Source organism: Plasmodium malariae, assembly GCF_900090045.1.
Source record: "Plasmodium malariae genome assembly, chromosome: 13".
NCBI classification, from domain to species: Eukaryota; Apicomplexa; class Aconoidasida; order Haemosporida; family Plasmodiidae; genus Plasmodium; species Plasmodium malariae.
Genome location: NC_041787.1, coordinates 2,181,792 through 2,204,420, shown reverse-complemented (window position 1 = coordinate 2,204,420; position 22,629 = coordinate 2,181,792). Strand labels below are relative to the sequence as shown.

The window sequence follows — 22,629 nt, the reverse complement described above, 5'->3', positions numbered from 1 at the left end:
TAATGTGTCACTGAAAACGTTTAAGCAAAATAAAAAAAATATAACGACGAGTATACATTTTGTATGTATATGTAAGTGTTTATTTGCACAGTATTTGGAAGTAAAAAAAAAAAAAAATTTAAGTAAAAATTTGGCAAAAAAGTAGAAGCATACTTGAAGCTTTGCAAAAAAAAAATTACAACACTGTTACGTCATTGTACTTATATATAACATATATTTGCCTTTTATAAATCGTGATAAAGAAAACATTAAAATTCTATATATCGACTGACAAAAATTGGCGAAACATAGAAATAATAAAATATGTGAATTATTTAATTGTATAGGGAAATATTTTTTGTACCTATACCTTTTTTATTGCTCTCATTTTTATGAAATTCTTATTTTTCACCTTTTCCAGTTACTCTTCATTTTTTTGTAATTTTGAATTTACTGCTTGTATATATATATATATATATATATATATATATACATATATACATATATACATATATATATCCCAGAAAAAGGAAATGAAAAAAAATGTCCCCACATAAAGACAATAACGATGCAATTGATAAGCACAAGGTATTTGTTCGCAATATAAATGAAAATGATGTAGAAAAGCTAAGTAAAGAATTCGAAAAAGTGTGCAGCAAACTTTTTTTTTTCAGAAATAGAACCAATTCAAAGAAAAGCGCCATATGTTATTTTAAAAGTGAGAAGGAAGCAAAAAATTTTATTACAAAATACAATGATGTAAATACAAATGGTAATACAAGTATAAAATGTGAATATGCATTTAAAAAAAAATATGAGCAAAAAAAATTAATATCTATTACTTATAAACGCCAAAAAATAAATTATACTAATGCGATCAAAATTTACACCGATTATGATATAGATAGTGTTTTACTGTTAAGTTATTTGAAAAATATATTTTTATTGAACAGAAATTTAATATTAAGATGTTTAGATGAGATAAGTAGTCGGCAAGGGGGCAGTAATAAAATAGGTGATGAAAAAGGTGGTATAAAAAATGATGAAAAAAGCGATGCAAGCCTCAGAAAAAGCTGTAATGTAAACAGTAAGGATGAGGAAGCACCCGATGACGACATCGAAATAGTTGTTGAAAAAAAAGACAAGAAATTTGAAGAAATTGTCCTTAACATTGATAGGAAAAGCAAAATTGACAATAAAACAAGGCGAATGCTAAATGAGAAACTGGTGTATAGTAAGAAAAGGGAGGATTATAATACTGGAGGTAGTGATAATAGTAATGCTGGAGGTAGTGATAATAATAATGCTAGTAGCAGTGGTAATAATAATAACTGCAATAACAGTAGCAATAGTAGTAGCAGCGTCAATGGGAGGAGCAACTTGTTTGTGTATGCAGTTGAATTTTTGAATATAAACGTAGCCACCCAATTTTTTCGCTGCATCGACAAAGCGAGCTTCCTAAAATTTGTGAAAGAAAACGACCCCAATGTAAGGGACGTTATCGTATTCTTTCATGAATTGTGTTACTTAAATAAAAACAATAGAAAAGTTATTTTAAAAAATTTAAGTAGAACATGCCACATAGAAAATATTAAAAAATTATTTAGGAATATTGAAGAGGACGCTCAAATAGTTTTACCAAAAAAAAAGAACAAAAAACAAGGTTATGCATATGTCACCTTTTCATGTTACAAAAACGTCCAAAAGGCTTTACTTTTAAACAAGTCCAAATTATGCGGCAATGTAATAAGTATTGAACGAATTAGGAATTTGGAGAATCCGAGCGACGCCGTTTTGGATGTTGCAAGAGGTGGAGTAGATGAAAAGGAAGGCGACGAAATAAATGAAGAGGATGGCGACGAAATAAATGAAGAGGATGGCGACAAAGTAGATGAAGAGGATGACGACAAAGTAGATGAAGAGGATGACGACAAAGTAGATGAAATCCGAAGCATAAATCGGCGCACAAACGCAAACGATGTCGAAGAAGGTAAAACTCTTTTTATTACGAACGTACCTCTCGAAAGCACAGAAGAAGAAATCAGAAATTATGTAGTAAAAAACATAAACAAAAATTACGTATACATTAAAACATGTAGAAACAACAGCAAACGGATTTCCGTTTTTGTAAAATTAAAACGTAAGGAAGATGCTGAAAACTTTTTAAAAAAAATTGGGGAACTTAATGAGGAAGAAACAGCAGAGAGCCACTGGAATGATGAAGAAAATGTAATTCATAAATTTTATAGCATGAAAAAAAAGAAAAAAGAAAAAATGAAACAATTATTACTTAAGGATAACGGAAACAACAAAAATTCAGAAATTTTATTTTTTAAAAATAATTATTTAATGATAAAAAGAGCTGTTCGTAAGGATTTAATAGAAGACAAAAAGAAATTTCACACAGAAGAAAAAAACAAAAAAAAAAAAAAAATGAGTAATAACATTCACTTGTTGTATGATAATAATGTAAATAATGATTACATAAGTGAGAGCTTAATTAAAAGAAATAAAAAATTGATGGAAAAAAAAGAAAAAGTTTTAAAAAATAAAAATTTTTTTATAAACCCTTGCAGAATATATATTCGTAACTACCCGTCCACATTGGAACAAAATTTATTTCGACAACTTATAACAAGATATTTCACACCTATATTTATGAAAAAATATAATATAAAAAAAAAGGATGCTTTTAAAAAATCGAATGAAGTGATTAAAAAAATGAAAGTAATTAAAGAGCCCAAACATAGTGAACAAACAGATGATGGAGAAGGTGGTGGGAAAATTAAAAATATACCAAAAAAGATCAGTTCGAATAGTAGTAAAAACAACATATGTTTTATCGATATTAATAAACACGAATATGCAAAAGAACTGATTCATTTACTACAGAATAAAAATATTTATGAATTAATTAATGAAATAATTTACAAAAAAAAGTACCAAACAATTCGAAGAAATAAAAATATTATGTATGTCGATTATTGTATAGAAGACATACGAATGTTGCACATCAAAAAATTAAAGACAGAAAAATTTTTAAAACATATAAAAGAAAAAAATGGCACGACTATACGAACAAAAAAAATTATTAAAAAAAAGAAAAATAAAATAAGTAGAGGAAAAAGACAAAGGGAAAAAAGAAGATTATTAAAAATGCAAACTGAAAACACAAACATTGTAAATGTAATAAATAGTGCATCATTAAACCAAACAACACAATTAAATTTTGCAACTGGAACAAATAGCATAAATAAATACTCTTCAAATAAAATGCAAACAAAGGAAAAAATTAATTCGAAACAAAAATATAACAACCAAAATGAACATGCAAACACTAAATTAGCTAGTAAAAAAAAAAAAACGGAAATAAAGGAAAAAAAAATTGGAATAAAAAAAACAAACATAAAAACAACCAAGGATATCACAAAAAAATCCGGCACCAAAAATGGAAACAAACTTGTAATGAAATCTACAAAATAAATCATATTATAAAAAGTGTGTATATAACAAAGAATACACATTATAATACTTCAGATCCTGTACGTGCGTTCCTGCATTTTGTTGTGTCCACATTGAACAAGTAAAATAATGCATACATTTTTTTCTCATTTTCAGGAACTAATACAAAAGGACGTTTTAAATTTTCTCAGAAGGAACAAAGGGTAGAAGTAGTCTTTGTCTTCATTATTGCGTACGTTATTCGTTCTGCTATTCGTTTTGCTCTCCCATTCATTACTTTGTTCGTTACGTGCTTTATCATCTTTTTTTTCAATCCAACTTTGAAACCTGAGCGAATTGGATTTTCCATTTTTCCTTAAGAAGTCCAGAAAACTACTTGTAAATAATGCCTCCCACCTGTTAAAAATGTGACAGGAGATGAACAATGCGTATATTTATATACGTACAATGTTTACTTCTTTTTTCGTCTTTTTCCAATTACATTTCATAACACATATTTTTTGTGCTTCTTCAGTATCTTCATCAAGTATATCCTTTTTTTTTTTTTTTTTTCTTCAATAAATTTATATATGTTTATCTTCAAATTATATATTTAGGAAAAAAAAATTACGATCCAAAAATTGTTCATATGCATACATGTACATTTATGCGATTGAATACACATTATACGAAAAAAAGTTTGCTCTTCAGCATTCTCCATGCATATGTACACTCCTTCTAAATTTGTTCCATTTTATCTGAAGAAAACTATTGTCACTAATGTAGCCCAAAAAATGCAACTACAGAGTTCCATACTTGAAATGCTAAAAACGCTGTAAGTGAAAAATAAGTTATTAATGTTAAAGTAAAAATATTTGCATATTTTTGCTATTATAAATTATGAATGTAACAAGCAAGTGTTCAATGCATAAATAAAATTTCTATATTTTTCAAAATAAAAAAGATAGAAAATTTTTTTTTAAATAGACTCAAAGATTTGCTAGTAGAACATACGTATATTAACTCATTCTTTTTATTTTATTTTTTTCCTCTAAAACAAATTTAATCAAATTGATACTATATCTTCTTTGTCATAAAATTTACAACAAATTATATTTATAAATAGCCGAAGCATACATTTTCTATTTTTTATTAGAACTCATATTTTTTCACATTTTTTTTCTCCTCCTTTTCATCACTTCTAAATGTTTTTTTCTTATTATTACCGCCAAAATTGTATGAAGAACGCATTTTCCTCATATGCTCAATTTGTTCAAATGCTTCTTTCTCTTTTAAACGTATGTTCTTTAGGAAGTAGCGCAAGACTTAGTTTATTTCGTTGTTCTTGTTGTTTGTTCTTTGCATCTCTTATGCAACTTTAATAGCATCAAAAAGGCCAAACAACTGTTTTATATTTTTAATGTGAATCAAGGGATATACTGCATATATATTCAAATACACACTTTATCAAAAGTAACAACGATTTAAATCTTACCTTTTTTTTTTTTCCTTTTATATTCCTAATTCCTTCGGTTTGGCCTTCCTCCAGTTTGACCTTCCCCCAGTTTGACCTTCCCCCAGTTTGACCTCCCCCCAGTTTGACCTTCCCCCAGTTTGACCTTCCCCCAGTTTGACCTTCCCCCAGTTTGACCTTCTTCCAGTTTGATCTTCCTCCAGTTTTTCTTCCTTTAATGGAATTTCTTTATTTGCAGAAAAAATTAATTATTTAATGCAGATATTTGTCACGTTTTAGAACTAAAGCAAAAGGTTCTCGAGAAGAGTTGATGACCTACCACTGATTAGTCTTGTACTACCTATGTTGTCAATGCTTCCAATGCTGCCAATACTTCCAATGCTGCCAATACTTTCAATGCTGCCAATACTTCCAATGCTGCCAATACTTTCAATGCTGCCAATACTTCCAATGCTGCCGATATTTCCAATGCTGCCGATATTTCCAATGCTGCCGATATTTCCAATGCTGCCAACACTTCCAGTGCTGCCAGCAGGCAATACCTCTGATTCGATCTGCGCGTCTATCCTTTCGCGACTGCAAAACAAAATGGGACGCTTTTTTGTTCTGCGCATTTTCTCATGAACAGTTCAGATATAATTTTTTCATTTTTAATTGAAAGCACCATTTTGCAATTATAAATTTTACGTCATTCAAGTGTATTATTAATGCAATTTTTTTGTGTTTTATATCTATGATTATCTCTTTATTTCATAGTAAAAAGGCTAATAGTGATGCACGGATAAAAAATAGTTGATTTGTTCCTAAAAAATTTTCTTTCTATTTTTAATGATTTCTTAAAATATAGCATTATCAGAGTGGCTCAAAAAAATTCAATTACAATAGTTAAAAAAATTACGAGGAACCTGTTAGATAAAAAAAAAAAAAAGCATAACAGTGGTACTATAATAAGGTATATATTAGCAATGCACACTTTTCCCTGTTTTGAAGAAAATAAATGGATACGCTGTGTGGGCATTATGTAAAAGTATACATAAAAATATACGTTTATATATATATATATATGTGCATATGTACATATACCCATTCAAGAGTTCAAATTATACTAACCAGTACCCTTACTTTTACATGTATTTATTTATCCATTTGCTACTTTCATTTTTATGAATTATAAAATATTTATTTTCACTGCTAATAAGAAGCAAGTTAAATTAATGAAGAGTACTTTTAAAATGTACTTCCACAGTAATGTAGGCTGTACATACCTAAAATTGTACATCATTTATTTTCTTTTCTAGTATTTTTTCACATATATATATATAGAAACTTTTTTTTTTTTTTTTTTTTACACTTAAAAAAGTAAGGTTCAAAAAAAAAAAAAAAAAAAGTGAAAGAATCCCATCTGTAGCGTAAATAATGGAAGATAATCATTTAAGTAACGTTTTTAAAAAAGATGAAATTCCAGCAAAATGTAAGAAACGAAAAGATACAGTTGTTAGTACATATATACTTTATATATAAATGATATGATGTTTATTTTGCTAGACTCATATAAATGGTTGAAACGTGAGTAATTTAAAGTTTCATTTTTTTTTTTTTTTTATTTCATTTATTTGTTTAACATCAAACGTTGTTAAAATGACATATGCTACTTATACCGAAGATGTACTATAAACACGTTTGCAATTATACAAATATAATTACTTTTTTTACTGATAGCTATTGAGGGATGGATAATCATAATAACAAACATCCACGGTGAAGCGAGGGATGATTATATAAAGGAAGTTTTTGAAAAATTTGGACAAATAAAAAATTTGCATTTAAATTTAGATAGACGAACAGGATTTTTAAAGGGATATGCATTTCTTGAATTTGAGAATTTCGTTGATGCTAAGAGGGCAATTGATGGTATGGAAAAATGCGCGCAACTTTTTATTGTCTCTTCGTACATGTATTACTATTATGTCATTTATTTCTTTTGAGTTAGTCCGTTAGGCTATAATACCCACAAATATATATATATATATATATATGTGTACGTTTGTACATAATAATGTAATATCATACATAACAATATTTGCAATATGAGCACTCCACTATTTATGGAAGCTGTAGTTCATACTATTTTTTCACGTAAAATATGTTTTATACGTTGATTTTTTTACATTCATTACATTTTCGTTACACGTAAGATATGCTCCCCATTTTTTCTTTTTCATTTACGTTTACTTTTGCATTTACTTTTGCGTTTACTTTTACGTTTACTTTTACGTTTACTTTTACTTTTACTTTTACGTTTACTTTTTTTTTTTTTAAGAAATGGATGGCTCAATGTTGTTAAATCAGGAAATTCGTGTAGACTGGGCTTTTATACAAGAGAAAAATAAAAATTAAACATTTTCCTTTTTGAGGTATTTTAATATAAAATATTATTTGACCTAATACTTCGTTCCGCATATTCCTTGTTCTTCTTAACAATACTGGTAAAGGGACCAAGTTGCATTTGACAAAACATATAACTATGGTTTTACATGTGTGCACATAAGTATGGATGCATATATATGCACGTATAAAAAAGCACGTACATATATTTGTGTGTATTGATAGACCATTTACCTTTCTTCATTTTTTTTAAACATTCTGAAAAAAAGAAAATAAAAAAAAGTTATTCTCCCCTGAACACTTAACTTTTTTAAAAATCATAAGTTTGTTTGTCAAAAGAGATAAATATTTTTACGTAAATTTTGAGAATTTAATTATGTTCTTCCACAAATATGTCGTATTATTTTAGTAATATATATAATTACAAAGAAGATGTAGCACACGTGTGTCCGCTAAACCCACCCACACGCACACAAGCATACACGCACACGATTTTATAAAAATGAATATAAAACAGTTGTAATGAAGTCATTTTTTAGCATATAATACAAAAGTTTATGCTTTTTAGAAGAGCTTAAGAATAATTAAATAAATGAAAAAAGGAATAATAAAATGAAAAAAGAATAATTAAATAAATCAAAAAAGAGTAACTAAATAAAAAAAGAATAAATAAATCAAAAAAGGAATAATAAAATGAAAAAGGAATAATAAAATGAAAAAAGAATAACTAAATGAAAAAAGAATAACTAAATGAAAAAAGAATAACTAAATGAAAAAAGAATAACTAAATGAAAAAAGAATAACTAAATGAAAAAAGAATAACTAAATGAAAAAAGAATAACTAAATGAAAAAAGAATAACTAAATGAAAAAAGAATAACTAAATGAAAAAAGATTAACTAAATGAAAAAGATTAACTAAATGAAAAAGATTAACTAAATGAAAAAAGATTAACTAAATGAAAAAAGATTAACTAAATGAAAAAAGATTAACTAAATGAAAAAAGATTAACTAAATGAAAAAAGATTAACTAAATGAAAAAAGAATAATTAAATAAAAGGGTAAATTTAATTAAAAAGGGGTAAACACAAAAACAAAAAAGTAGGCTTCATACCATTTTCACTAAAAAAAAAAAAAAAAAAAATTAAGATACGGCTTTTTTTTTCAGTAACGACGAAATAGCTATGGAAAATGCTTCAAAGGAAGATAAAGGATGGCGGAAATCTAACGTAAAATAATCCTTTGAGTTTTTACCAAAAATTAAAAATATTTCTTCTTCATCTTTGTTTATAATTTCAAACTTTTCCTCCTTTTTTTTGCTTTTTAAGTTATTTTTGATAATATCAAAGGAAAAATTTTTTTTGACGACCTTCTTTGAATTTTCTTCTTCAGTTTTATTATTCCCTTCCGCATTTTTAGACTCAAAGAAATATGTTTCGTACGTGGTGGCAGTTGTAGAAGCATTATTACAACTGCCTTCCCTCTCATATGTGTTATCCACGTCCGAATTGCTTTTACTGCTACTATGTTGATTGCTTACATACTCAATAACATCATTTATGTTTTTGTTTAAAAATAAATCTTTCTTGGAATTACTAACAACACATTTTTTTAAAATTAACTGCAAATTTTTTGCGCTTGCCAATTTAACTCTACCATAAAAAGGTAGCTCATAAATTTCTTTTTCATCATTCCATATGGGGCATTTGTTTTCATAAATAATTTTTATATTTTTATTTTCTTTATATATATTACATATGAAATGTCTTGGCAATTCACTTATAATATTTGATTCAAACCTAATCGATATTACATTGTTTCTCTCAAAAGATGGGAAAAAATTAGAAAACTTTTCTGATATCCCATTATCATATATTCTAATTTTCATTCCTGTAAAGTTACATATTAATATACCTAAAAATCCTGATATGTTAAAAAATGTTTTCACAGTTTTATATTTTTTTTTTATATTTTTATCATATTTATATATATAGACTTTATTTTCTCCCCTCTTTTTAAAAGCCATTAATATTTTTTGCTTTTTATTATTTTTTAAAATATAGCAACAAGAATAATAATCATTGAAATTTCGTAGTCTCTGTATTTCATTAATAACATAACCTTTTGGTATATCATTATAATGCAGAAAATCTTTCTTCGTTTTCTTTATAAAACTGACAAATATATTCTTGTCAATTAAATTTTTCTTAAAATAAAAATTTCCATTATTTACGTCTATCTCAGTTATATTGTTTCTATTTTCATTACTTCCCTGCATAAGATTTAAAGTTTCATAAAATATACTACTACGATAATTTTCTTTCCTATATTTTTTTTCTTTTTTCTCTTTCAAATTATTCTTCATCTCTTTATATTTTTTCTTCAACTGATTATTCACTTTGTTATCTAATACAACCCAGCTATCTGGAAAATGCTCATTTTCAAAAATGCTTATAAGTCTCCAAAAACAGTAATCCATTATTTCTTTGTTCTTAATTTTGTAGGCACAATATGTTAACATTATTAGTAGGTCATCTTCTAAATTCTTTCTTAGTAATAGCGTTTTTAAAATATTAAACAAAAACTTTAGTTGAAACGTGTGTAGAGTAAATAAAAACTCAATGTGAAAATATGTATCACATTCTTCCATAATACTGTTGAATACATAATTTATGTAATTATGTATTCTCTCAATTTCCTTTTCGCTTAAAGAGATTTCTTTTATTTTTTCCTTTGATAGCGCTTCGTACGAAACGTGTTTATATGAACAGTTTTCTTCATACATGCAGCATTTATTTTTAACCAATAGTTCAAGTTTATTCGGGCTCTCATAGAATGGGTCCTCATCTACAATGTTACATATATTCATCCGACGAGTACGAAATATACCGTTATAATCATTATATGAATACATTCCATTATTACCTGGAAAAAAAACGTTTACATCATTTGAGAAATTTCCATTTTCATAAGTCCAACAAATGCCTTTACTCGATACATTTTGCTTCTTAAAATAAGCATTGTTTGTACCCTCCCCAAAATTCTTACCATCACACTCCTTCTTCCGTACTACGCTACTAAAATCGTTATATATAACATTGTCATCCTTTTTTTTTTTCCTCAGCTTTCCCAAAATAATGTTATAAAACGTTAAATAATTATATTCATCACAAAATATCTGCTTTAGTTTAAATTCGTGGAGTTGTATAAAATTTATTTTCTCTTTTTTTTCTTTTTCTAATACGCATTTAATAAAATACGAGTGGAACAAACACACCACTTCAATTAACAGAAGGATGCTCTTCAGACTTACTAAATTTTTGTTTGTCGTTATTTTTATCTCATAAAATTTTAAAGAAGTCAATAACCCATTCGTTTTAGAAGAATAACTGTATGGCTGTATCTTCTCTTTTGTGTACTCATGTGTTCCCCTCGTTTCATTTCTGATGTTTATGTCAGTAGTAAAATTTATGCCGCTATTTTTACTAATGCAATCGTTTGAGTTAATAGTACACAGATTACTGCAAAGGGTAGAACTGCATAAGTCATAACTGTAAATGGGATTGTGTTTTTCACCATTAATATCCTGTTTGTAATTTCCTACATCAGCGCTGTCATAACAGATACGATCACTGTAAATATCACAATCGTTGTTGTTAATTTCACCTAAATTGCACGGATAAGAAGTGCCGTTATTTGTATATTCGTCAAAATCTGATGTAGCATTAGCACATATATTCGCCATATTTGGGTGCTCCATCTTAATTTTTGTATCCACCAAATCATTTCTTCTTCTTGTATGTCCTTCAATGGTGTTTCTTTCCTTGTTACAACAATAACTGTAAATTTTCTTTTTTAACTTCTCTATTATTCCGGTCCTGTTATTAATATAATAGCTGCTAGAATTATCCGAGGTTAAGTTTTTTAAAATACTTTTTAACATGGGAAAAGAATTCAAAATTTGAGTTTTTATTTTTAATATAATTGACATGGTAAATGTTTCCATTTCTATATAATTTTCTCCCACATTTCTTTTTTTATTTTTTGGTTTCTTTTGTAATATATCATTTTTGCGTAAAAAGTCGTTTTCAATAATAAGATCGATATCTTCTACTTTTGAAATTTTGTAAATATATTTATCTATATTGTCATATAATTTTTTATAAGCAAAAATATAATTATCGAGCACACACTCCTTTTTTATATATTCCGTTATTATTAATATTGTAAAATCACATTTTGCGCATTCACAATATTCTTTCAAACTGTACATGTTCCTTGCTATAAATCCTCCAGTTATATTTTTTTCACAATCTCTTATTACATTTTCTTTATAATAAAATTCTTTTTTTATTATACCTTCTAGGCGTTTTTGCTTATATTCCCACTCATTTGTGTACAATTCCATCGTTTATTTTTCGCCTTTAATTTTGTCCACTACAATTTTTTCCTCCTTTATTTTCCCCTTTTCAGTTTGTTCCTCTTCTATCTTTTCCCCTTCAGATTTTTCCTCCTCTATTTTCCCCTTTTCAGTTTGTTCCCCTTCTAAAAGTTCTTCTATTCTTGTGTGCAGGTGTACAATCTTGACGTAATAATTTTTTTTTTTTTTAAAAAAAGGTTAAATATTGGCATGCACTCATAAAATGCAAAGAGAAAAAAGTGCGTAAGGGCATTTCTATAATTTGAACATTGTAGCAGTAAAAATAAATGCCGCAGGTTTAAAATGAAATCAGAAATTTTTTGTAGCCTTTATCGTTATATGGTTAACACATGAATGTACTTTTGTATGTATGTTTGTATGTACGTAAATATGCAATGTAGAACGCTTCACAGATTAAAATGTGTACACATATATACATACATATACGTATATAAACGAATGAAGCATAAACGTGGAATGGTAAAAATGTATATGGAATTTTTCACTTATATCAAAGTACAAAACGATAATTTAATGACTTTATGGAAGGTACACATATTTTGGCGTAATTTTCATAGCACTATTTGGATCAGTCATAATTATGCGAAAAGTATAGCTACTGTACATATATCTAATTGGGTAAATACCAAAAAAAAAAAAAAAAAAATAAAAAAAAAGTGTCAACAAAAAAATATGCTTAAGAGTATTCCACTCACAGTTTCATTATTTCCACATCGCTGTTGCTCCCTTTTCATTGCTTCTTCATTATTATTTTGTTTTTATTATTTTCGTAACTCATCAACAAACAATATAAATGTACACATTAGGCCTTTTATTATAGTAGAAAAAGCACATTTTGCACTTTAACACATATATAACAAGTTAAAAATAAGAAAATCAAGGTCTACTTTCAAAAAAAAAACAAAAAACAAATACTCGTTTTTTCCCTATAAAATTGAATTTATATAGGTACAAATGCATACGTATATATGTACTTGTATTTATGTAAGTATGCGTGCGCATATATATATGTATATATAAATGTATAGTATATTTGTATATCTACCTCACGAACGACGAATGCAATGTTCAGTATTATTTAATGCGTTCAAAGAAACATTGCATAAGGAAGAAAAAAAGGAATATAAATAAATTTCTTTTTTTTTTTTTTTCATTAGAATACATGTACATCGTCAAAGTGTTCTTCCGCATTCCTTGACAATACACAACAAATTTAAAAAAAAAGAAAAAAAAAAAAAAAAAAAAAAAAAAAAAAAAAAAAAAAAAAAAAAAAAAAAAAAAAAAAAAAAAAAAAAAAAAATGAAAAAAAAAAGAAAAACACTCAATAAAAATCATTAATCATGCTTCTATTTAGGGGAAGTCAAACAAACCCCTAGGTGATATCCTTCTTCCGCTACGTTAACGTATATGCATAAATGTATTTACGCAGAATGAAAAAGAAAATCTTTTATTTTGTTTTCTTTAGCCATATCTTATTTTAATTTATTTTATTTCGTTTTACTGTATTGTATTTTATTTTATTTTATTTCGTTTAATTGTATTTTGTTATACTTTGTTTTATCCAAATTTATTTTATTTTGATTTATCTACTTTATTATGATTTATCTACTTTATTATGATTTATCTACTTTATTATGATTTATCTACTTTATTTTATTCTTTTTTTATTATTTTTTTTTTTTTCGCTACTTGCAAAAACGCATAATTCTTTTATTGAAACAGCAGAAAAACTTCGACAATTTTTTGTTTAACAAAAAATCGATGAGAAATTACTTCCAAGTAATTTTCCTTTTAAAAGGATATAAACGTAACATTTATTTTAATAAATATTATATAGTTGTTAAAAAAATATAAAATACCTTAATAAAAGTCATTATAAAGAGAAAAACAATTTCATATGTATATAATACATATATATAGATATATAGAGAGATACATACGTAAAATATATAAACTACTTTTACATATTTTTCCGCTTTATATTAGAATGAAAATAGCATAACCATAAAAAAGGTACTGCTTTATATATAGCATATGTTCATATATATATATATATATATATATATATATATATATGAACGTACGCATCTGCGTATGTATGTATATACGTATTTATGTATATTTATATGTAAGTATTCATGTGTATACGCACGCATTTACGTACAGCTTAAAAAATATGTGCATGTTTATTTCTTAAAACAAAAGTAATGAAGAGGAGGGATGATGAGTTCGACGAATGAAAACAAAAAGGACCTTCAACAAAATGATGAAGAAGGGGTAATAGGAGAGTCAACAAATTTGAAGAGAAAAAATGAAGGGTTTTTCGTCCGAAACTTTAAAAGATTGAAACATAAATTGCATGAAAAGGATGAGGAGGGGAATAAAGTCGGGGGAAATATGGGGGAAGAGCATAATGTCCAGGAACTAAATAATAATGACATCGTAACAAACACAAATGATCTAAAGACGAACTCAGCTTTTTCAAAAAGTGATACGATTGGAGATATGGATATTTCAAACAATTACAAGTACAACAAAAAAAGTAAAAAAATTATAGATGAAGATTATGGAAATGATCGTGAAAAAATAGAAGAGAAGGAAGAGTACAAAGAGGAAGACAATAATAATAATTATAATAGTCATAATAGTGATGATAATGATGATAATTATAATGATAATAGAAATAGAAATAATAGTGGTAACAATAACAACAATAATGATAATGGTAACAGTAGTAATAGTGATAATAATAATAATAATAATAGTATTAATAAAAATGTCAAGTCTATAAACGATAATAGCAAAATTACTATTAAAAAGTCGACCAAATATGATAGCACAAAAAATAAAAATGAAATAAAAGCAGTAAATAATAGTACAAACGAAACAGAACAGACTAAATGTAAAGACAGGGAGCTAAATGTACTAAGTGAGAGAGTAATGAAGCGATTCAAAAAAAGTAAGAAGGAGAAAGGTTTTCACAAGAAAAAGGGGGGGGAAATGTGGGGAGAAGATGAAGAAGAAGATGAAGAAGAAGATGAAGAAGAAGATGATGAAGAAGAAGAGGATGTTAAGAAAGGAAAGAATGTTGAGGGAAAAGAAGAGATGAAAGAGAAAGAAGTTGAGGATGATAATGACGTTGAGGATGATAATGATGTTGAGGATGATGATGACGTTGAGGATGATGATGACGTTGAGGATGATGATGACGTTGAGGATGATGATGACGTTGAGGATGATAATGACGATGAGGAAGAAGAAGAAGAGGAAGAGGACGCTGAAGCGGATGGTGATGACGATGAAATGAGGGGATTTATTGTCGATAGTGAAGATGAAGAAGATGAGGAAAAGGATGAAGAAGGAAAAAAAAAAAAAAAAAAAAAAAAAAAAAAAAAAATATGACTATTTCGAAAATAAAAGTTTAGATGAAGAAGATTTAGAACTCATTGCAGAAAATACTGGTATGCAAGTTATAAGAAATGAAAAAGACACAAAGCACAGAAGATTAAAAAAAATGAAAAATGTAGATGATAATGATTTATATAATGACCATCCAAAAAATGATAATGAAAATAAAATAGATCATTTGAAAGACAAGGATTATTTTATTGATGACAGTGAAACTTCTTTAAAAAAGCAGAAAGGAGAATCAAAAAGTAATTTATTTAATTATGAAGAAAATATGTCAGATACAAGAGAAAATGAAAATGAAGAAGAAGAAGAAGAGGAGGGGTATCCTATGTCTTCAGATAATATTTATAAAACCGATTCATATATACATGAGATGATTAGCCAGACGTTTGGGGATGTGAACACTGTTTTAGATATTATTAACATTTCTCCAGTTAAAAAAAAAAAAAAATATGATTATGAAAATGATGAGGACGAAGAAGATTATGAAGAAGATCAAGAAGAAAATCCGGAAGACCTTTTTTCTAAAGATATGATATTAGATGATGAAGATTCTAGTCGGATTAAGAAAAAGAAAAAAAAGAGAATAGTTAGTTTCTTTGACGAGATCAATGAAAACTTGAAAAAAAAAGGAATGGAAGAGGATTCGGATTATGAAGTAGATTTGGATAAAGCAGAAAATGAAAAGTATGGAGATGGGGGTGAGGATGGGGAGATAGAACAAGAGGAGGACGATGAGGGTGAGGAAGAAGAAGAAGAAGAGGGTGAAGATGATGATGAGGAGGAAGAAGATGAAGAGGATGAAGATGAAGAAGGTGATGATGAAGCGGATGAGGGGGATAGCGAAGAAGGAGATTATCAAGAGGAAGAAAGTGATAATGAACTTTATGAAGAGGAGTACAAAAAAATATGTGGAGAGGAATATGAAGATTATGATGATTATTGTGAATATGATGAATATGCGGAGGTGCCATATTACGAAGATGAGATGTATAATGATGAGGGGTATAAGGGTCAGCAGTATAAAGACGAGGAGTATAAAGATGAGGTGCATAAGGATGAGACGTATGAAGATGAGATATATGAAGGTGATACACATGAAAGAAAGAAAAAAAAAAAGGTTTTGAGCATCATGGATGAAGATGCTCTAGAGAAATCAAAAGACACTTCTAATCTATTCAATGATGAAGCAATTATTGTTTGTAAAGAGAAAGGGAAAAAATTTATGAAAAGAAAGAAGAAAAAAAAAAAAAAAAAAAAAAGATAAAGAAAAAAAGTTTCGATATAATATCAAGTAAGTGGAAAACTTTTGCTGAACCTGATGAAACGTTAAATCAATTGTTAACAAGAAAAGATGACTTAATCAGATATTCAGATATTCCAGAAAGATATTATTTTACCTATAAAAAGAGAAAATTTAAAATGACTAAGAAGTTCATACTTATAGAATCAAAATGGATAGTAAATAAGTTGAAAGAAAAATATCCCAACTATTTTACATATAAAAATTTTGAAAAAATAATTGAAGAGAATTATGATAATATATATGATGATGTAAATGTGAATGATTTCTTATGTGACAATTTTTTATTAAAAAAGTGTATATTAATTTTAAATATGATGATAAAATATAAAAATGAAATTCCATTTATTTTCTTTCACAAATCTTATTTGATATACCCTCCATTCAATTTAAATATGGTATGGGATATACATGAATTAGACAAAGTTTGGTATAAAAATTTTATAAAGATAAAAAAATTAAAAAGTAAGCTTAAAATTTTGAATAGTAAGACTTATAACAACATACATTCCTCTGTTTTTGATATCATGAATAAATACAACGAGATGTATTATGAAGATGTTAATATATATTATTATTATATTAAAAATAATTTAATTAATGATGGAAATAATCAAGAGAACACTGGTGGCATATTAAGTATCAAAGATGATAAGGATCTTTATGATGAGCACAACAAAAATGGGGGAATTCTTCACGAGAGTAGAGGTGGCATATACCCTTTGAACAATAAAACAAATGAAGATAACAAGAATGAGCAAAAGGAAAGAAAAGACAATAACATAAATGAAAAGAAATATGACGATAATGCTAACAATGAGAGTGATGCTTATTTAAAGGAGGACCTATTTGGAGACAGCATGATAGAGGACAAAAGGGATGAAGAGGAAGAGGAAGAGGAAAGGAAAGGAAAGAACAAGGAAATGGAAAACGAAAAAGAGGCAAGTGGAAAAAAAAGCATTGAAGAGAAAGGAAGTGAAAAAAAAAACAATGAAAAAAGCATACCAGGTTTGCTATTTGTAGAATATGTAAAAAAAAATAAGTTCAATGTATGGGATGACTATTTGCTGACAACGGAACAATTTTACGAAAACATTTCTTATATGTATGATTTAATTAAAAACGAAAAAATTAGTCCAACAGATGAGGAAGATAGTAGCAACAATAACAATAACGGCAATCTTAACCACTATGGTGATAGTAGTAAAAGCAAAAGATATCCAGTGGAAATGCAAAACAGCTACTCTAGTAAGGTAAAGGACAAGAACGAAAAAGATTGTCTAACCATTTTTAAATTTAACTGTTCAAAGATAAAAAATATAGTAACTAATGTACCAGATATATATGGGAATGATATGAATATACAAAATCAAGTTGAAGATTGGTGTAGAAGTTTTTTTTCAAGAGAAGTAGCAAATAATAAAGATATTTTTAAAACTCTTATTTGCTATTATTCCAAGTTATTAGCTTCACATCCTGGCATAAAGTATATCCTTCGCTTCTTCTTTTTGAAATATGCTTCTCTAACAACTGTAAGCACAAATCAAGCTGAAGTACATGTGGATGTATGCAACACAGATTATTTGGCTTATCGATTATATAGGTTTCCTGTTCATCATCTGCTGAACTATTCGAACACAAAAAAAGTTAGCACTAACAGTGGAAATAATAGCATCAGCATGAGCGGAAATAATAGTGTTATCAACAATGATAATAAATATGTTACATCGAAACAGGAGGATGATACGAAGAGGAATAGAGCTACCCCATTTAACGTAACACATGATCCCTGTTATGTACATAACTACAATGTAGATTTCTTTAATACACAATTAGACGAAAGTGGTATTAACATCGATTCCAAAAAAAGAGAGTTAGAGGATTATTACAATATGCATAGATATAAACATATATATTTAGAAATTCTTAAAAATAAGGAGAATAAACTAGTTCATCTAATTATTCATCCTATATTACCACATGAAAATGTACCATGGAAAAGTGACGATTTTAATGAAAGAGAGAAATGTAAAAAAAAAAAAAAAAAAAAAAATGAAAGGGACTTGAAAAGTTATTTTGAAAGGGAAAAAAACAAATTAATGAAATCAGAGATATTAGACAATGAATGGATAAATAATATACTACAACAATTGTCATATGCATATTGTTATAATTGTATGGAAAATAATAATATGTTTGTTTATATACAAAAGAAAATTTTAAATAACTTTTTATGCGTCGAATTGTTACCATTATTTAAAAAAAATTTAGAAAATTTGTTACTAGCAAGTGCACAAAATTGGCTCATGGTTTATATACATCAGTCCTTTTATTTAACACTTAACGTTAAACCTATTAAAATATTTAAAAAATTAGATAAGAAATTGGGTAAAAAATCTGACAAAAAATTGGATAGAAAATTAGATAAAGAATTAGAGGAAGAGAAGCGAATAATTAAAAATAGAAAAAGTAGCAGAGAAATAATTGACACATTAAATGATAGGGAGGATGAATATTCATCCGATTACAATAGAAGCAAAGATTCATATACGAAGTATCATGATGAGGATGACGAGGAGGAGGGGAAAGAAGAATACGATGATGACAACGAAAATGAGAAAAAACGTGTAAAGAAAAATAATAAAAAAAATTATTACACAGATGAATCATACAGCAGTGACCAGTCACATAGAGACAACAAAATAAGAAAAGAAGAGAAAAAAAATAAAATAAAAAAAAGCAAGAAAAAGATAAATCACAAAACAGATGAAAAATATATCAAGAATTCGAACAAGTCTGATTTGTTTAATTCGTCTTATTCTTCAGATAACAACTCCTATATATTAGATGATGAATTAAAAAAAAAAAAAAAAAAAAAAAAAGGAAATGATTATATGAAAAATATAAGTTACGATAATTACTCGGATAAATCAGAAAAAAGTTATATATCTAACAAAAATGAAGAAGAAAAAAAAAAAAATTCTATTTTGAAAAATATTAAAAAAAATCATAATGTCTATGAAGTAGTGTCCATAATATGTGAAACTATTCACTTCGGCATAAGGTTGCATATAATGGCATGTGATATATATGGAGATATTATTGAGTACATATACCTAGATAACATATATTTAGATGTTATAAAAAAGGAAAATTTGCCTGTTGAACAAGAAAAAATTACAAAAGATGTTAATCTATTTATATCCTTTTTAAAAAAAATTAAACCAGATGTAATAGTTATTGGAATTAGAGATGTGCATTCCTATCTCCTTTATTTGTACATACAAAATTTTGTTAATAATAATATGCAAGTAAATAGTACAAAGGAAGACTTACTCAATACGAGTACCCGTAATGGTAGTAACATACATACTAGTAGTATTGATAATGGAAATAACAAATACATCGTTATAGCGGAAAATATGTATATTCCCTGTATAGTGACTAATAGCATAAAATTTAGTGTGGATTTAACAAATAAATATTCAAGGGAAGCTCTTATATGTTTATCCCTCTGTAGGTTTGTGCAAAATCCGTTATGTGTCATTATTTCTTTATTTGAGGAAGAAAACAAAAATATGTTTAACATCTGTTTGCATGATTTACAAAAATATGTGTGCAGCTACAAGTTAGAATCATTATTTTATAGAATTATTATAGATATTGTAAATAAAACTGGGTGTGATATAAATTTTGTAAAAAAGAAAAAAAAACATTTAGGAAATACGATAAGTTATATTGCAGGATTAGGGTTAAGAAAGAGAGAAGAGTTAATGAAATTATTACATAACAGAAACTTAAATACTCGAGAAGATTTGCTGACCTTGTCAGCTAATAAAAATTTAATAGGTAAATGTGTGTACCGAAATTGCTCATCATTTATTAGAATTATTGGAAATGGAGATGAATATGTAGAGGCTTTAGATAATACTAGAATACATCCATTAAACTGCTATGATTTGATACAAGAATTATTTAAAAATTCTGTTGATAAGAAGAATAATTTTTTAAAAAATAAAAACACCTATGACATTGTGAATTATATTATTGATAAAAAGAAGCTTATACGAAATATTGAAATAAAAGAATATGCAAGAAAATATTACAACGAAAAGAAAATTTTTATTTACCCATATTTGAAATTTATAAAGAAGGAATTGTTACACCCTTATAAAGATTATCGATACAACTATGAGAAGAAAACAGAAGAGGAATTATTTTACTTAATCATTAATGAAAAGAAAGAAAATTTAACTATCGGTTCTGAAGTAGTTTGTAAAATGAATTACATAAACAAAAATAGTAGTTATATAAAAATAACAATATTACCATATAATATTAGAGGTGTTATTAGTGACTCAAGAGAATTTTTAAGACAGTTAAGAAAGTATTACAACGAAAGAATGAATTTAATTAATGCAAATTTTGAAAATATGAATATTATAAATAAAAATAATTATTACAATCAGAATAACAATTTGAAGGATGCAGAATATATTAACAATTCCGTAATAGGGGAACTAATAAAAGGTAGAATAGTATCAATGAGCTATAATCTGTACAATAAATTTGAAACGAATTTTCACGTAGTTGTGACTGAAGAAAATATTAAAAAAATAAAAAAACAAATATTTATGCAAAATTTGATGAAATATCCATTTAATTATGATAACTTATCTCCATTAATAGAATTAGATATCAATCATGATAATAATACCTTTATTGAAAATCATTTTAAAAAGTTAAATGATAATGAAGATTTTGAAGATTTTGATGATGATGATGAAAAAATTAAAATGAAGAATAAAAACAAATATTATCAAAGCAAAAAATTTGCAAACCATCCAAATTTTAAGTTATGGAATTATCATGAAATACATGCTTATTTAAAACAAACGAACATAGTTATTGGTGAGTCTATTATATACCCGTCAAATGAGCTTAACAAATTATATGTACTTATAAAAACTTGTGATAACCCTTTTATTATTGCAAAATTTACTATATACGAAAAAAATATTCAGCATAATATGCAATATAATAATAATATAAATAAAAATATGCAGTCTTTACAACAAATTTATTTAATCAATAATGAACAATTTAAATCAATTGATCATATAATATCCCATTTTTGTGAAAATTTAAAAAAAAATTTATTAGAATTATACAACCATCCAAAATGCAAAAGGAGGAAAACCATTGATGAAGTCAGAAAAGAATTATCTCAAGAGAGTTTATTAAAACCTGATAATATTGTATGGGCACTTATACCTCCAATTATTTTATCACAAAAAGGTGCAAATGAATCAGAAAAAAATAGTCAAGATTTTAATCCATTACGGTTTACATTAATGGTTATACCTCCCCATAATCATCTTCATCAGCATTTACGTTCAAATAATTACAGTAATGCATTTCAACCGAAGGATCTGATAGTGCTGCAGGATTCTATATATGTTGATCATAAATCTTTTAAGTTATGGACTAGAGTGGAGAGAAATTTTAAAAATTTAGTTAACTGGTGGAAGGAAAAGGGATATTGGAACCGTCAGAATGAAAGACTCGAATACATGAATGAAAAGAAAAAAAAAATGGAGGAATATAAAAAACTTAAGGGCATCAAAAATTGAAGTGATCAATAATTCTACTTCTTTGCTCTTGTGACGCGCGTAGCGCGTAACAGAGGTTATTCATATACAAAAATGGGGAGAAGATTAGGCTTGTTCATTTAATCATGCATATATAAATGTGTGTTTGTGTATACATATATATGTATATGCAATCGCAATACTTATAATACAAGCGCAACACAAGGAAGGAAAGTAAATTTATTTGCAGGGCGATTTTGCACGTATAGACCAAACGTTTCTATACCAAAAAAAAAAAAAAAAAAAATTTAATGTACAAGCCCTGAAGGCCCAATAAAACACTTAATTCTCGGTGAACATATTTGTGGTGTTGTAATCAGTTTCAAAATGGTTTCATTTTGTATTAGTAATGTCAAAATATTTGTAAATAATGTACTTCAAATGGATGTATCAATATCTGAGCGGTTGAGTAAACATTAGCATTTTACTTTTCTCTGGACTTAAGAATGTTCACTGTGCATTTTGGCTTTACATACGTTTATATAAATATATTTGTATGCAGCATATAATCTATTCGTGCACATACATATATATATATATATATA

At 26.9% G+C, this 22,629-nt stretch overlaps 5 protein-coding genes across 5 annotated transcripts; 3 read left to right on the top strand and 2 right to left on the bottom strand.

Annotated features, from left to right (window-relative positions):
- Window positions 1-522: 522 nt before the first annotated feature.
- On the top strand, window positions 523-3,648 carry PmUG01_13052400 (RNA-binding protein, putative; the record flags this gene model as incomplete). Its single annotated transcript, XM_029007529.1, has 2 exons — window positions 523-3,441; window positions 3,598-3,648. 2 exons carry the CDS (start codon window positions 523-525, stop codon window positions 3,646-3,648), a joined length of 2,970 nt encoding a protein of 989 aa, XP_028863909.1.
- Window positions 3,649-4,932: 1,284 nt separating this feature from the next.
- PmUG01_13052300 (uncharacterized protein) lies at window positions 4,933-5,508 on the bottom strand (the record flags this gene model as incomplete). Its single annotated transcript, XM_029007528.1, has 2 exons — window positions 4,933-5,102; window positions 5,214-5,508. 2 exons carry the CDS (start codon window positions 5,506-5,508, stop codon window positions 4,933-4,935), a joined length of 465 nt encoding a protein of 154 aa, XP_028863908.1.
- An 802-nt stretch (window positions 5,509-6,310) lies between these two features.
- On the top strand, window positions 6,311-7,291 carry PmUG01_13052200 (RNA-binding protein, putative; the record flags this gene model as incomplete). Its single annotated transcript, XM_029007527.1, has 3 exons — window positions 6,311-6,365; window positions 6,614-6,805; window positions 7,215-7,291. The coding sequence occupies 3 exons, from the start codon at window positions 6,311-6,313 to the stop codon at window positions 7,289-7,291; spliced, it is 324 nt and encodes a 107-aa protein (XP_028863907.1).
- Window positions 7,292-8,422: 1,131 nt separating this feature from the next.
- Window positions 8,423-11,686, bottom strand: PmUG01_13052100 (conserved Plasmodium protein, unknown function; the record flags this gene model as incomplete). Its single annotated transcript, XM_029007526.1, has 1 exon — window positions 8,423-11,686. The coding sequence occupies one exon, from the start codon at window positions 11,684-11,686 to the stop codon at window positions 8,423-8,425; it is 3,264 nt and encodes a 1,087-aa protein (XP_028863906.1).
- Window positions 11,687-13,942: 2,256 nt separating this feature from the next.
- Window positions 13,943-22,066, top strand: PmUG01_13052000 (conserved Plasmodium protein, unknown function; the record flags this gene model as incomplete). The annotated part of the gene is given in 3 exon segments (XM_029007525.1): window positions 13,943-15,092; window positions 15,106-16,384; window positions 16,399-22,066. The coding sequence occupies 3 exon segments, from the start codon at window positions 13,943-13,945 to the stop codon at window positions 22,064-22,066; spliced, it is 8,097 nt and encodes a 2,698-aa protein (XP_028863905.1).
- Window positions 22,067-22,629: the final 563 nt, after the last annotated feature.